This window comes from Typopeltis vanoorti, chromosome 5, assembly GCF_054136105.1.
Source record: "Typopeltis vanoorti isolate ZY-2024b chromosome 5, IOZ_Tvanoo_1.0, whole genome shotgun sequence".
NCBI lineage: Eukaryota > Metazoa > Arthropoda > Arachnida > Uropygi > Thelyphonidae > Typopeltis > Typopeltis vanoorti.
Genome location: NC_143553.1, coordinates 87,150,855 through 87,163,722, shown reverse-complemented (window position 1 = coordinate 87,163,722; position 12,868 = coordinate 87,150,855). Strand labels below are relative to the sequence as shown.

Below are 12,868 nucleotides of genomic sequence, written 5' to 3'. Positions count from 1 at the left end.
TATGTGCTTTCCAGTCTGACCACCACTAGTACTTTTTATGAATTTTTAAGTTTCTAGTACGTTCACCAACAGATCTAGTACTTTCTTCCTTCAGAATAATAATAACAACAACGTGAGAGTTAGACATATGAGTTTAATATTTTTCTCTTATCCCATATGTCATATTCAGTGACACAAGCATGATTTCTCTTTTTTACCTCCACCTCTCACTGTTCGCTAACCTTCTCTTCTCCCCCCCCCCTCCGATCTCATACTCACGCAATCTGACTGGCATTAGGCAATGAAAAAATATTTTTCGCTATTATGAAAAATGAGCAAAATTTAAAACTTTGCAAAATTTCAAATTGCAAAATTGCAAAATTTCAAAGTAGGTGTCTGTTCAATACAGTGGGTTTAAATCCAGTGTTTTTATAAATTTTATTAACAAAAGCTTGTTCACTTCTTCATCAAAAAATATTATTATTGTATTTAGATTTTCGTTTTAAACATGGACGAGTGGCAAGAAAAACTTTCTAAATTTAAATTTTATTCTAAATCTCAGGGAAAAAAGACTGAAAGAATATTTTCAGCAGTAACAATAAATAAGAATAAAATAAGAAATCAACTACAAACTCCCTTGATGAATGGACTCCTTTTGACAAAAGAAAAATTGAAACATTCATCAGCTATAGATTTTACTATTTCTGAGGAGTTAATTAATTTTGCAAACTCAGGTAGTAATATCCTAAAATTCCCTAAATAGAGTGAAACGAAAGCAAATAAAAATCGACTACTTTTTTTTTTCAGATTTAGTACCTTTTTCCTGCACGAGTTGGTACTAAATATTTTCTCTGGGTGGTCACCCTGAAAAATATTTAGATATATATATATTCTTTGTAATACTTATACTTTGCAGGTAGACAGTTGAGCAGAAATCTTCGAACTACGTTTGATTGTATTATTTCGAAGTTGGGTATATGTCGGTTGGGTATATGTTCAGGACGTTAAGGAGTCTAATAATTTAACGAAGGGGGGGGGGGGGGGTCGATGAAAATTTCAAAGAAAGAATTCTCACCTACATCTGAGATTGGATAAAAGAACCTCACTGGAAATGTCTTAATATTTCTCATATAAACAATAGAATTGTAACCATTCTTTTCCCAAGAAAAATACTTGAAACCTTATAGCATAAAAATGAGTAAACAAAAAAACAACGTTATTATCTTTAATGATTTTCAATAGTGTGAGTCAAAGTACTGCTCATAAACTTCCGTCTTTCTCAACTCTTACAGCAAAAACGTAATGCAATAAATTCTGTAAAAAGAGCTTCATGAGTAGGACATTATTTCATCCCATACTGAGTAAAGCAATTATTTTGGAAGAAAACATTTGCAACTACTAGCAAAATGCTGAATAATGATTCAATACGTATTTGTTTGTTTGTCTTTCTTACCATATCACTCGAGATTTGATGTATCATCATTGCTAGGTTAATCTTAGTATAATTCATCATAAAAATAATAAGCAACAAGGCTTTCGCGATATAACTAGTTGACAGATGACGTCAGTGATCAAGAATAACGCCTTCTCTACCAATGCTCTGTTAATGTTTAAAACACAAAAATCTATCTGGTACAGTTTCTTGGTATCTTCTCTACCTTAAACATTCATAATGACGCCTTATTTCCTTGTTATTGTTCTCTTATTGGGGCTTGGTGTTGCATTCAACGTAGAAGAACGTGAAGACTATATGGTTCTTTTCCCTGGGTGTTGTGGTAAGTATTTTTCAGCTTAGATTATCAGAAATACTTTTTTTTTTGTGGAGGTTTAGAAAACATACCGTATTTACTTTCTCACGCATATTAACCTAGTTACCTACTTGGGAAAAACATTTAATTTTATTTAATTCAATCAATTCAATCAGAGAAGTTGATTGTTTCGTTTTTGTCAAAAATTCCTAAGCGAGGCATATTTTACTTTTATAAATGCTTCCTGGAAAGAAGAAAGTCTAATATATATGAATTATAGTTGGTTACGGAAGCAATTTCTAAAGAAATGTAATTCCTCACTTATATCTCTGATTTCTAGATGTAAATGACAGTTTAGAGTGGCTTCGATAAAGCATAGTATTTAGAATGGCATTTGGCTTAGGTGTAAAGATACTCGACAATTGCCAATTATATCCTAGAATCCCTTTCCGAAACAGAAGAGGGGAAGGTAAGGGAGATTCTTCTTCCTTTAAGAAATCAGTGGAAAATAATATTAGGAATGTTCAGCTAAAAAAATCCTTAAAAAATTATAATATAAATTAAAATTTCAAAATAAAAGTTAAAATTTTAAATATAAAGTAAATTATATTAATAAAATATTTATAAAATTTTATTAATAATACTGCCATACTTTTTGGTCTGAAATGGCTGTGTCATATCGAAAGTAAATTAATACAATCTTTAATATCTTTAATTTAATGTTAAATGTTAATTAAATAACATTATTTCCAGCCTAGTTAGCCGAGTAGTCAACGTACCCACTCTCCAAACAACTGCCGTTGCTCCAAATCCCGCAGTGGGAGAATGGATGTTGTTGTTATTATTATTATTATTATTATTATTATTATTATTATTATTATTATTATTATTATTATCAACAGACCTTCATGCAGTCAAAAGATTCAACGCAGGAGGTCCCACTCTCGCATGCACAGCTCATCATACCTTGACTTACAGGGTGTTCGGGATAAATTTGACAGTTTCGTAAGGAAAAAGAAAATCTTCTTTGTATCTATTAAATTTAATGAATTGACAAAAAAACATTACAGGCAGAGTTAATTACAATACTATCAACAAGATTTACTCAAAATAACCACCATTAGCATCGATCACAGCTTCAATTCTGCTTCGGAACCTCGAACAAGCTGATGCTACAGTCTCCCTGGGAAGGGCCGCAAAAACTGTTTTAATTTTATCCATTAACTGGGCTTTTGTATTACTGGAAGTGCGATTGGTGTCTTTTTCAACTGCGCCCCATACAAAATAATCCATGGGGTTAAGGTCTGGGGAGTTTGGAGGCCAAACATTTGAACTGGTGAAGTCGTAGAAATTTTCAGACAACCATTTTTGACTTTTCCCAGAGGTGTGGCAAGGGGCCGAATCCTGCTGCCATACATACGGCCTACCATTGGCTACCCTTGTTATCCAGGGTTTGACTACAGTTAGCAACTCCACGAACAAAGCCCGAATTCCAATGCCAGGGTTCTTCAACACCTGTTCCTGCAGATTTGCGAGGAATTCTGCTGTACGAACGCAATCAGATCGTCTGCTAGGGATCTTTCTTCTTGCTACATCCTCGTAGTCACCATTGCAAGTCTCTAGTTCATGCCTGATTGTTTTTACTGTATTCAGGGAGCATTGGGCAGCAGTCGTAATATCCTTATTTTGATGGCGGGCACGAATCATCATGATACAAGTTAATCTCTTCCATGATTCAGGTGGGTTCCAGCTATCCATCCTTTCTGACATCATGTATATGAATGAAGAAGGGTCCAAACTTTTAAATGAAGAGAAGTGTGTGTTAATACATGTAACTTACGGAAAAATATAATTAATTATAAATATGTCAAATTTATCCCGAACACCCTGTAAATGCATTCACTATCCTTGCATTCATCACATCAGGCAATGCATTCCAATCACTCATCATTCTCCATGCAAAAAATCTACTCCTCACTCCCTTGCTCATACCCACCTTGTGCAGCTTCCAGTGATGGCCTCTCGTTCTTCCCCCCTGGTTGGTTCCAGATATTTTATGAAAAATCCCACTCACGTTAATCTGGTAATTATTCATTACCAACTTATAACTCTCTATCATGCCTCCCCTCTTTCTTCTGTCATCTGAGCTCTGTAATTTTCATTCTCTCTCTCTCTCTCTCTCTCTCTCTCTATCAACCTGTCCTCATATTCTACTCTACTTCTCATAATTCTCCACAACTTTGCATCATCTTCAACCAACTGTAAATCACCGTTTAATCTCTTTCCAATATCATTTACCTACAAATTAAACAACAATGGCCCCAAAACAGATCCCTGGAAAACACAACCAGTGACTTTCCTCCCCGTGATATCAGCCCCCCCCCCCCCGCCCAAAAAAACAACCTGTTGATAGCTGTCTGATAGGTATCCAATTTAACTACTGGCTTGTCATATGGCAATCTATCAAAGGCCTTTTGCAAAATATAAATATATATACTACTGTATATGCATCCACCTTGTCCAAGATATTCATCATCTTGTCAAAATAAGTAAGCAGATTGCTGAAACCCGATCTTCCTTTAGCAAACTCATGTTTTCCATTAAAGAGAATTCTACTGCTGTCCACCCTGTTCTGAATCCTTCTCTTCTAGCTAATCCAGCACCTTGACCGCAGATGAACTAAATGTCTCATAATTCGAAGCATATCACTCCCTTTATGAAGCGGAACAATTCTGCCATCTTTCCACTCCTTTGCAACTTGAGCTAATCTAAGATTCGTGTTAAAAATGAAGTTAAAGCTGTTGTTAACTCCCTGGAACATTCGCTCTAGACAAACAGTGATATACCATCGAATCCCATTGCCTTGTTGACATCATGTTTACTCAATTCCTCACATGTGTATCTCCTGCTCACTCACCATCAGTGGTTCCCCCCCCCCCCCATTCCCACTGCTCTCAAGTTCTGCATTATGTTACACTCACAAGGATGAAATACTTTAATGAACTGCTCATTAAACACGTCTACAACATCTTCCTCATTTTGTATCATTCTCCCATTATCACTGAACCAACATCTCCTCCCGTAATCATTCTTCCTTCTAGTGGCCACATATTGAAAATACTCCCTGAGATTTCTCTTAGTCTCATTTGTTAACTGGTGCTCATACCGCACTTTTGCTACCTGTACTAAGTCAGCTTCGTTGTAACTGATCATCGGCACTGATCTTTTGCAGCCTCCACAATGCCTTTTTCTTCCAAATTGCATGCTTCATCTCTTTATCCATTTTACACCTATCTTATTTAACCTCCTGACCTTTGGAATACACTTAGTCATTGCCTCTGCCAGATAATTCCTGAGTAGAGACCAAGCAGCATTGATTTCCTTCTCATCCAATTCCTCATTCCATGATATCTCTGCAAGCCACCTCTCGAGTTTGTCATAATCACCCGTCTTATAATTCCACATATAACCCTTTCTCACAAAAGTCCTGATATGGCTGGCCAAGTGATCACTTCATGGTTACTTTTACCAATGAGGGAGATGTGACACTTCATTTACAACAATATCTTCTGATGAGATAATCAAATCCGAGACCCTCAAACCACATCTGTCCTCTGTTATATAGTTGATTAAGGTTGTAGTTTAAGTTGCTTAAGGTAGTTGTTCCTTAAAAACTCAAGAAATTCATTCTCTTTGGTTCCTGATGCTGTCTCCTCATTCCAAACTATATTACCATGATTGAAATCGCCCATTACGATCACCTTTTCTTATTAGCCACACCAATTTACCTTAACATTTCCTTCTCACTGCTGTCCATATTAACATGTATATAGCCACACGTTATTTAATATTTCATCTTGCCTTCTTCCACTTCGCACCATACTACTTCAAAACCACTGTCATAATTTCTCCATGCATCGCTACCCTAGATGTTCACAACTTTAGGGAGAGATGAGTTTCATCGTCCAGTGTTAGATGGCTCTCTACTTGTTGGAGACTTGAAAAGGAAGAAATCTCCTGTTTGGCCTCCAGAGCTGGATTTCAGAACTATCTAAAATAAATAAATAAATTTGAAAAATTATAATCTTCCATAATACATCAGTTGTAACTTTTTCGCAACTTTTCCTTTTTGGGGGAAGAAAGATTGGCATCTTCCCCATTCACGAAGGCTTTATTTTGCTATCCATTTTGCCACCTTTGTCTTTCCGAGGATGATCTTTGTGAACATATTCTATTCTTAGGAAATTTTCGATCCAATGACGATACTGTTGAGATCCAAGAGGAAACTTTCCTTGGGTCCATTATCTCTGAGTTGGAGTTTTTGCGTAACATTCTCCTAAGGCTCTCGCAGAACTCAGTACTTTTACTTGACTGGATAAGAGCTTTCACTTTGATTTGAAGAAACCGTTGATTTTAATTTATTATTATTATTATTATTATTAAGAGAGAGACGTACAGGGAGGAAGTCAGGGACTCATCGAGGGAGGCCACATGATACTCGCACCAGCTATCATACTTATTCTTGAATTCATTCACACTACTTGCACTCACAACATCCCGTGGCAATCCATTCCAATCACACACCACCAAAATCTAGAGGCATTCATTCTTAGCTTATCAGGATGCCCTCTTATCCTTTCCTCACCTTCCATAAACTGAAAAATTCCATCAGTTGAAATCCTGTATGGGTCATACAGGATTTCAACAAACTTTCAGAAGTTTGTAAGTCTCAATCATATCACCCCTCTTTCTCCTGTTTGCTAGTGATTGCAATCTATAAATTCTCACTCTGCCTTCATAATCAGTGTTCCATAATCCTGATATCATTTTCAACACTTTCCTTTGCACTCTCTTCAGAAAAATCAGAACGGAAGCTAGGAGACCAAACCTGCGCACAATAGTCCAAGTGAGGTCTCACCAAGGCCTTGTAAAGAGGCAAAATGACATCCTTATCTTTACATGTGAACGTTCGTTTCAACATTGCAATTATCTTTTGAGTTGTATTTGCAATCTTTGCTACATGGCCCCTGAACTTCAACTTTCTATCTACTAACACACCAGACCCCAGCCTCACCAGTTTCTTCAAGCATAATCCCACCAATATGATACGACATTGGAAGACTATAATTTCGGTCCAGTTGGGATAGCGATTAACTTGACTATCAACACATTTTACTCCATTTCTGAACAGATAAGTAATACTTGGAATATAGTTTATTTAAAATCCATTAAATTTTTGTTAATATATAATAAATATACGTATATTATGAAATACATTATTAGGTGAACCTTATGAAAAAAAAAACGTTAATGCAAAAAATAAAGAAAATTTATTAAATTATTTATATATATAATTGTATTTTTGAGACAAAATAAACATAAGTTGATTCAAATCTTCAGAAGAGCTACATTACCAACTTATAAACAGATCGTTTGGCTCAGCTTATAATATCGAAGTGCGAAAGTAACACCATTCTGAATAACTTCTGTCACTTCTGATAAAAGCACACTTAATTGCCTATTTTTTTTACAAATTTTAATAACAGCATTTAGATGAAATATGCCAGTCTCTTACGCAACACATAAGGTATTGAAACATGCAAGTCTGCTGACCAAAATTTCTCATTTAGTTTCATCAGTCATCAAATAAAAATTTGCCGGTAGGTGGGCAGTCAGCGGCGATTCTTTCCTTAGATGAAAAGACATCTAATCCTGTCGAGTGATAGATGAAATTGTATAAGAGTTTTTCAGTTGCAGATGCGTAAACAGCATCAGAAACCACAAAAAACAGCGTTGAGCATTGATATCTTTTATTATCTTTTGCTCTAATAAAGGTGTTATATAACTTCTACAGTTCATTTTTATCAGTTTATTTGATACATTCAAATTCATATTTCATGCATGCAAAATTAAATAACAATATCTTTGAAATTCGCTAATTTTAGAGCGTTTTTTCGATGTTTTTATTCTTATTGTGATATAATTTTAATTGTATTCTTTTACAGTTAGCGATGCAGACAGAGTCCAAAGATACAAAAACTGCACCACAACTGATTGGACAATGGAGGTGTGTATTAAAAAAAAAGTGAACAGGATTTTTTGAGTTAATGATTTAAAATATATGCATCAAAATTTTAAATATAAAAAAATAAACGCTGAGTTTAAATTTAAAATTTTAAATAACTTTAATTAGAAATATTAAAACTAAAATATTGATTGTAATATTTCATTAATAATAAAATATTTCTAAAATTTTAGGGCAATAAACCACTTAGCTCTAATGCAATAAAATGTATATTTTTATTTGTTAAGGCTATTTTACTTTACTTTTCTTGCATGTAATCCCGCATAGTGCATGTTTTCAGTCTTTGAACTTTGGTTGAATTTGCACGCAGATTCATTTTTCTGAACATATCTAAATTTAACTTTTACTTTATTAAAAGATTGAGTTTTAATCTACATATGCGTAGATTATGGTTAGTACAGAATCAAGACTTCATGCTTAACAGTAACATAAAGCAGTTAAATTCTTCCAGCATCCTAAATCATAATAAACACAGTCCATCTGGTCTTCAATCAAAAACACTTCAATAACTTAATTCACTTTGTACATGAAATTCACAGCAAGCTTCATTGAATAAATTACTAAAACCATATCAATTATTTCTATATGAAAGTCTCAGCATTGTTCGTTGAAGAAATAACTAAAACCCTATTAACAATTTCAAATCATACTTCATACTGAAAATCCTAAATAAAACAACTTATGACTCAACTTATTAAAAAATAAATTTTATCGGGTCCATTTCTATACGAACAGGGAAGCAATAAAAATTTCTTCAGTTTTACTTGAATAAATCAATAACTATAATAAACCTTCACACATCTGTTTTTTAAAAAGTTTTCTAACTTTTTCTTTTAATTTCTGTTCATTCTTTATACAGGGGGTTTCAACGAGAATGTCCTGATTTGAAAATTGTATATCTCTGTAACCACGAACCACAAATGAATGCGACTTGCACCATATGAACGGCCTTGACCTAGAGTTTTTTTTTTTTTTTGAACAGAGTTTTGTGCTAATCTGTTAGAGGACATGGAGGACGACACTTTCCAACAAAAGTTGATTTTTAGTGATGAAGCAAACTTTCATCTAAGCGGTAAAGTTTCGCGCCACAATGTTCGTATATGGGGACTTGAGAATCCACATGAAATTGTACCACATGAACGTGATTCACCAAAACTTAATGTTTTTTGATCGGTTTCTGTTAGAAAGGTTTATGTCCCTTTCTTTTTTGAGAAAAACACTGTTACGGGAAACTCCTATCTTGAAATGCTGCAGGAGTGGCTACTTCCACAGCTGAATGAAGAATTTGAAGATTACATTTTTCAGCAAGACGGAGCACCGCCACATTGGAACCTCCAAGTTCGTCGGTTTCTAAACGAAACATTGCCTCAGCGTTGGATTGGACGCACGGGACCCCACGACTTGGCACTACACTCTTGACCTCCAAGATCTCCAGTTATGACACCTTGTGACTTCTTTTTATGGGGATATGTAAAAGACTGTGCTTATGTTCCTGCATTACCAGCTGACTTGGATGAACTCGAAACCAGAATCCCGGCTGCAGTAAATTCTGTGACAGAAGACACTCTTCAACTTCTTCAACCAGCTGATCCTTAACGATGTCCGTTAACATTCTCTTCGCTTCTGCGCATGCTAAGAAATTCAGCACAGTAACTTCCGCTTCACTTCACTTTACCATTACTACCTCCATTACTTGTTTCAGTGTTTTGCTTGAAAAGCTGTATTTAAATATAAAATATATAAATAATATAAAATTATAAAATATAAAATAATGTATATATATATATATATACTTACTTTCTTTCAGTATTTTATAAATTGCTCAGTGAAGTTTATGCCAGAAGCTGGAAGTGATATCGATAGTATATGTACAGAAATCTGCAAGCAGTGTGATACCAGAGAAAAGGTAATAAGGCAGTATATTCCCCTCATGAGCCGAAACATTATGACGTCCTATCTAGGAGCGTTGGGACTCCTTTGTGTCAAAATAACCTTTTGCATCCGTCTTCGCATTGAGTACAGTAGACTATGGAAAGTACTCTGAGGTATTCTGGGACAACCAAATGGAATAATTTTCCAGAGGGCTGCGATCGAGAAGACATCGTGATCGGGGATGCGTTACCCATGAGCCTACAAATGTTCGGCATAGCAACACCACATGTTCCTTGTAACATGTGGCATTGTTATGCCGAAGGATTCCAGATCCGTTGGACCACATTATCTCTATGTAAGGCAATCGATGTCTGATCCGAAACAGTGTTCGAATTAAAATTAGTGTTCGAAGTGGGCGTGTGGGTTCAATGGAGATGAGAGGACTTGGTGATGTCCATGAGAATAATTCCCATACTAGGGTCACCAGTATATTTCCCGCCAATCGTGCAATCTGATTGGATGAAAACAGGCTGCGTAATCATAATGTTTTAGTTCATGAGTAATTGGGTGTCTTTTTTAAAAAAATATTTTTTTGATCAGTCTTTGCTCAGGAGGACAAGAGTGAAGCAATACATTTGCTCATACTTGTGCTGATCCTTACTATATGAACTACTATGCTTTTAACTTTTTTATACTTGCTTTTGAATGTTACCTCCAAATAGCATTTTTCCACGTTTCCTAAGTTCTAAATGACCACTGTGTGTTTCTAATTTCAGATATATATGTGCATGTTTTACGCAGTTGGCAATTTGGTAAGTAATTCTCTTAAGTAAATTATTCTTTGTCTACGATAGATTTTCATTACACACACACACACACACACACACACACACACACACACACACACACACACACACACACACACACACACACACACACACACACAGCAATATGCAATACGTAGTTTAAATAGGCTAAACATGTGAGTTTTTTTAACAGGATAATGAAAATAATTGTTATAATTATTTTGTACTTTAGTGTAAGTTGGAATAATTACTAATTGTTTGAATGTATAATTTCTGATAAATGAAAATTAAGTTAGCTTCATCAATTTCTTGTGTTCTTTATAGAACATTACAGACGAAATGACAAGGCAATGGGAAGAAACACAGGTATGTAACAATTATGTGAACACATTTAAAAAAAATAGCTACAGTCAGTTATTATTGAAATACCTATAGGCGAGGTATTAAAAAAGCTGCTTGTATTTTTAAGCAATATGAAGTAATTAAAATTCACCAGAGTAGAAAAACTTTTTAAAAAATCGTATCCTATTTGTCCTTAATAGAATCTTCGATGATACTGAGCCTACAGACATTCCATACTTTCTCTTTATTGGGTTTTCATCACGTTAACTCACCAACGCCTGTGTGAGCTAACCCGGTCACACCCAGGAAGGGAAAAGCTTTTATTAGATCATATTAGAAGAAGGAATCGAGGAAGGTTTATTTCTCCTCCATATAAGACCGACTAACTCAAAAAAAGGTGAATTAGCTGATCTCACATGGAGAGGTGGTAAAGATATCCTTCTGGAAATCCTAGTTTTGCATTCCCTAAAACAACGACACCACTCGAGGAACACATGCAGTAATATACAGAGTATACGGACATCAAAGCATTAGGATATCTTCATCCATAATTCCAATTAAATCACGTCCCAGACCTACAACCTGGAAATATTTCGATTACACCTCATATGAGCATCATTTTATCAGAATATAAGGACATGAGGTGCCCCCTCCCACGCCATGCCTTACAGCGAGAGTTGTGGAATTCATAATTCATAATGGGATATTGATTATCTGTTAGATATTCTGATAGTGAAAAAAAACTCCTAATAGCATTTTTTTTTTCATTTTTGAGAGGATCCAGACGAAAGTAATAGCTCGACTATGAAATCTCCCGTCTTAGGAAAAAGCTGTAATAAACATATTACAGTCCTATCTCAGATTCGCTTGTAGTCCAGTAATTTACATTTAAAAATCATTGTATATAGTTATTATATTAAATACCTTTGAAACTGATTTTCTCTTTTTTTATTACTATCCATGAACTGTTATTACTTATACATCATCTTGAAAACCCTTATTGATGTCATTCATATTCAGTCTCTTGAACCCAGGTTTTACCTCTTAAGGGGCATTGTCACTATTGATTAAGGTGAAAAGGCTGTGAGAAACAAGTCTATAACTTCAAAATACATTAATTTCATAAACGTGGAAGACGATATCTGCATTTTTAACTCAACATATGATTTTATATAGTATAGTATGCAATAGTGTGTGTGTAGAGCTTTACTGTTCATACTTGGAAGATTTCTTACCTGTATATTCATGTATTTTCTTCCCTTTTTGCGATTTAGAAATGCTACAGTATGGCGTTATGGGACAGACCTGAATATTAAAGAAAGTCGAAAAGAACACTTGGAAGTCATTAATAAATACAGAACAAGTGCAAATTATGTTCATAATTGATATACTGCCTAAACAGAAAGTTCCAATTGCTGTAATAAATTTTGTTGATTTATTAAAATTTTGTGTTTTTGATATTTTCATTAAAATATTTAAAAATTCAATTTTTGCCCAAATTATTTCCCATCCAGTTGCTAATAAAGCTACAAAATCGCATTTAAATTTGAAATTAAAATTCATAAAAAGTATATGGTTTTATTAACACGCATTGTGAATATAGAACACCGAGAAACTAAAACAAAATAATATATTGATATAATAAATTTAATTTAATCCTTTATCCAAGTGTAAGCAAACAAAGTTTGCGCCTGAAAATATCTTCAGGACTGACGTAAGGTGGTGCAACACCAGGCAACTCCGAGCAAAGGTGGACCAAGCTCTCATCACTCTTACTGATAATATATGGATGTTATAAACTTAATAAAACTTGGAGTTAAATTAGTCATAATTCTCAGAAGGATTCACCATCTTATAGATGATAGTCTTTTATTATTTTAATCAAAAAACTAGGGGACCTTAAATTCGCTGAACAAATTAATTAAGTGCCTCGATAAACTACAACTTAGCAAAGAAATATTTTGATAAAATCAAAAATAATACCAGATTTCTGAAAATATGCTCAGTCTAGTGACAACTATAGTATTTTTTTTTTA

General features: G+C 34.5%; 1 protein-coding gene across 2 annotated transcripts; it reads left to right on the top strand.

Moving 5' to 3' along the window:
* Window positions 1–1,601: 1,601 nt before the first annotated feature.
* On the top strand, window positions 1,602–12,319 carry LOC150106621 (uncharacterized). Of its 2 annotated transcripts, XM_090392583.1 has the most exons (6): window positions 1,602–1,754; window positions 7,733–7,794; window positions 9,620–9,718; window positions 10,461–10,496; window positions 10,815–10,856; window positions 12,107–12,319. In XM_090392583.1, exons 1-6 carry the CDS (start codon window positions 1,652–1,654, stop codon window positions 12,146–12,148), a joined length of 384 nt encoding a protein of 127 aa, XP_090248709.1. In that variant the 5' UTR covers window positions 1,602–1,651; the 3' UTR covers window positions 12,149–12,319. The 2 variants fall into 2 exon arrangements, with proteins under 2 accessions (XP_090248709.1, XP_090248711.1); XM_090392585.1 differs by lacking the exon at window positions 9,620–9,718.
* Window positions 12,320–12,868: the final 549 nt, after the last annotated feature.

Coding starts and splice junctions, on each gene's coding strand:
- LOC150106621 (XM_090392583.1), top strand. CDS start 1,652: ATGACGCCTTATTTCCTTGTTATTGTTCTCTTATTGGGGCTTGGTGTT. Junction 1,755..7,732: donor TCTTTTCCCTGGGTGTTGTG/GTAAGTATTTTT, acceptor ATTCTTTTACAG/TTAGCGATGCAGACAGAGTC. Junction 7,795..9,619: donor CAACTGATTGGACAATGGAG/GTGTGTATTAAA, acceptor ACTTTCTTTCAG/TATTTTATAAATTGCTCAGT.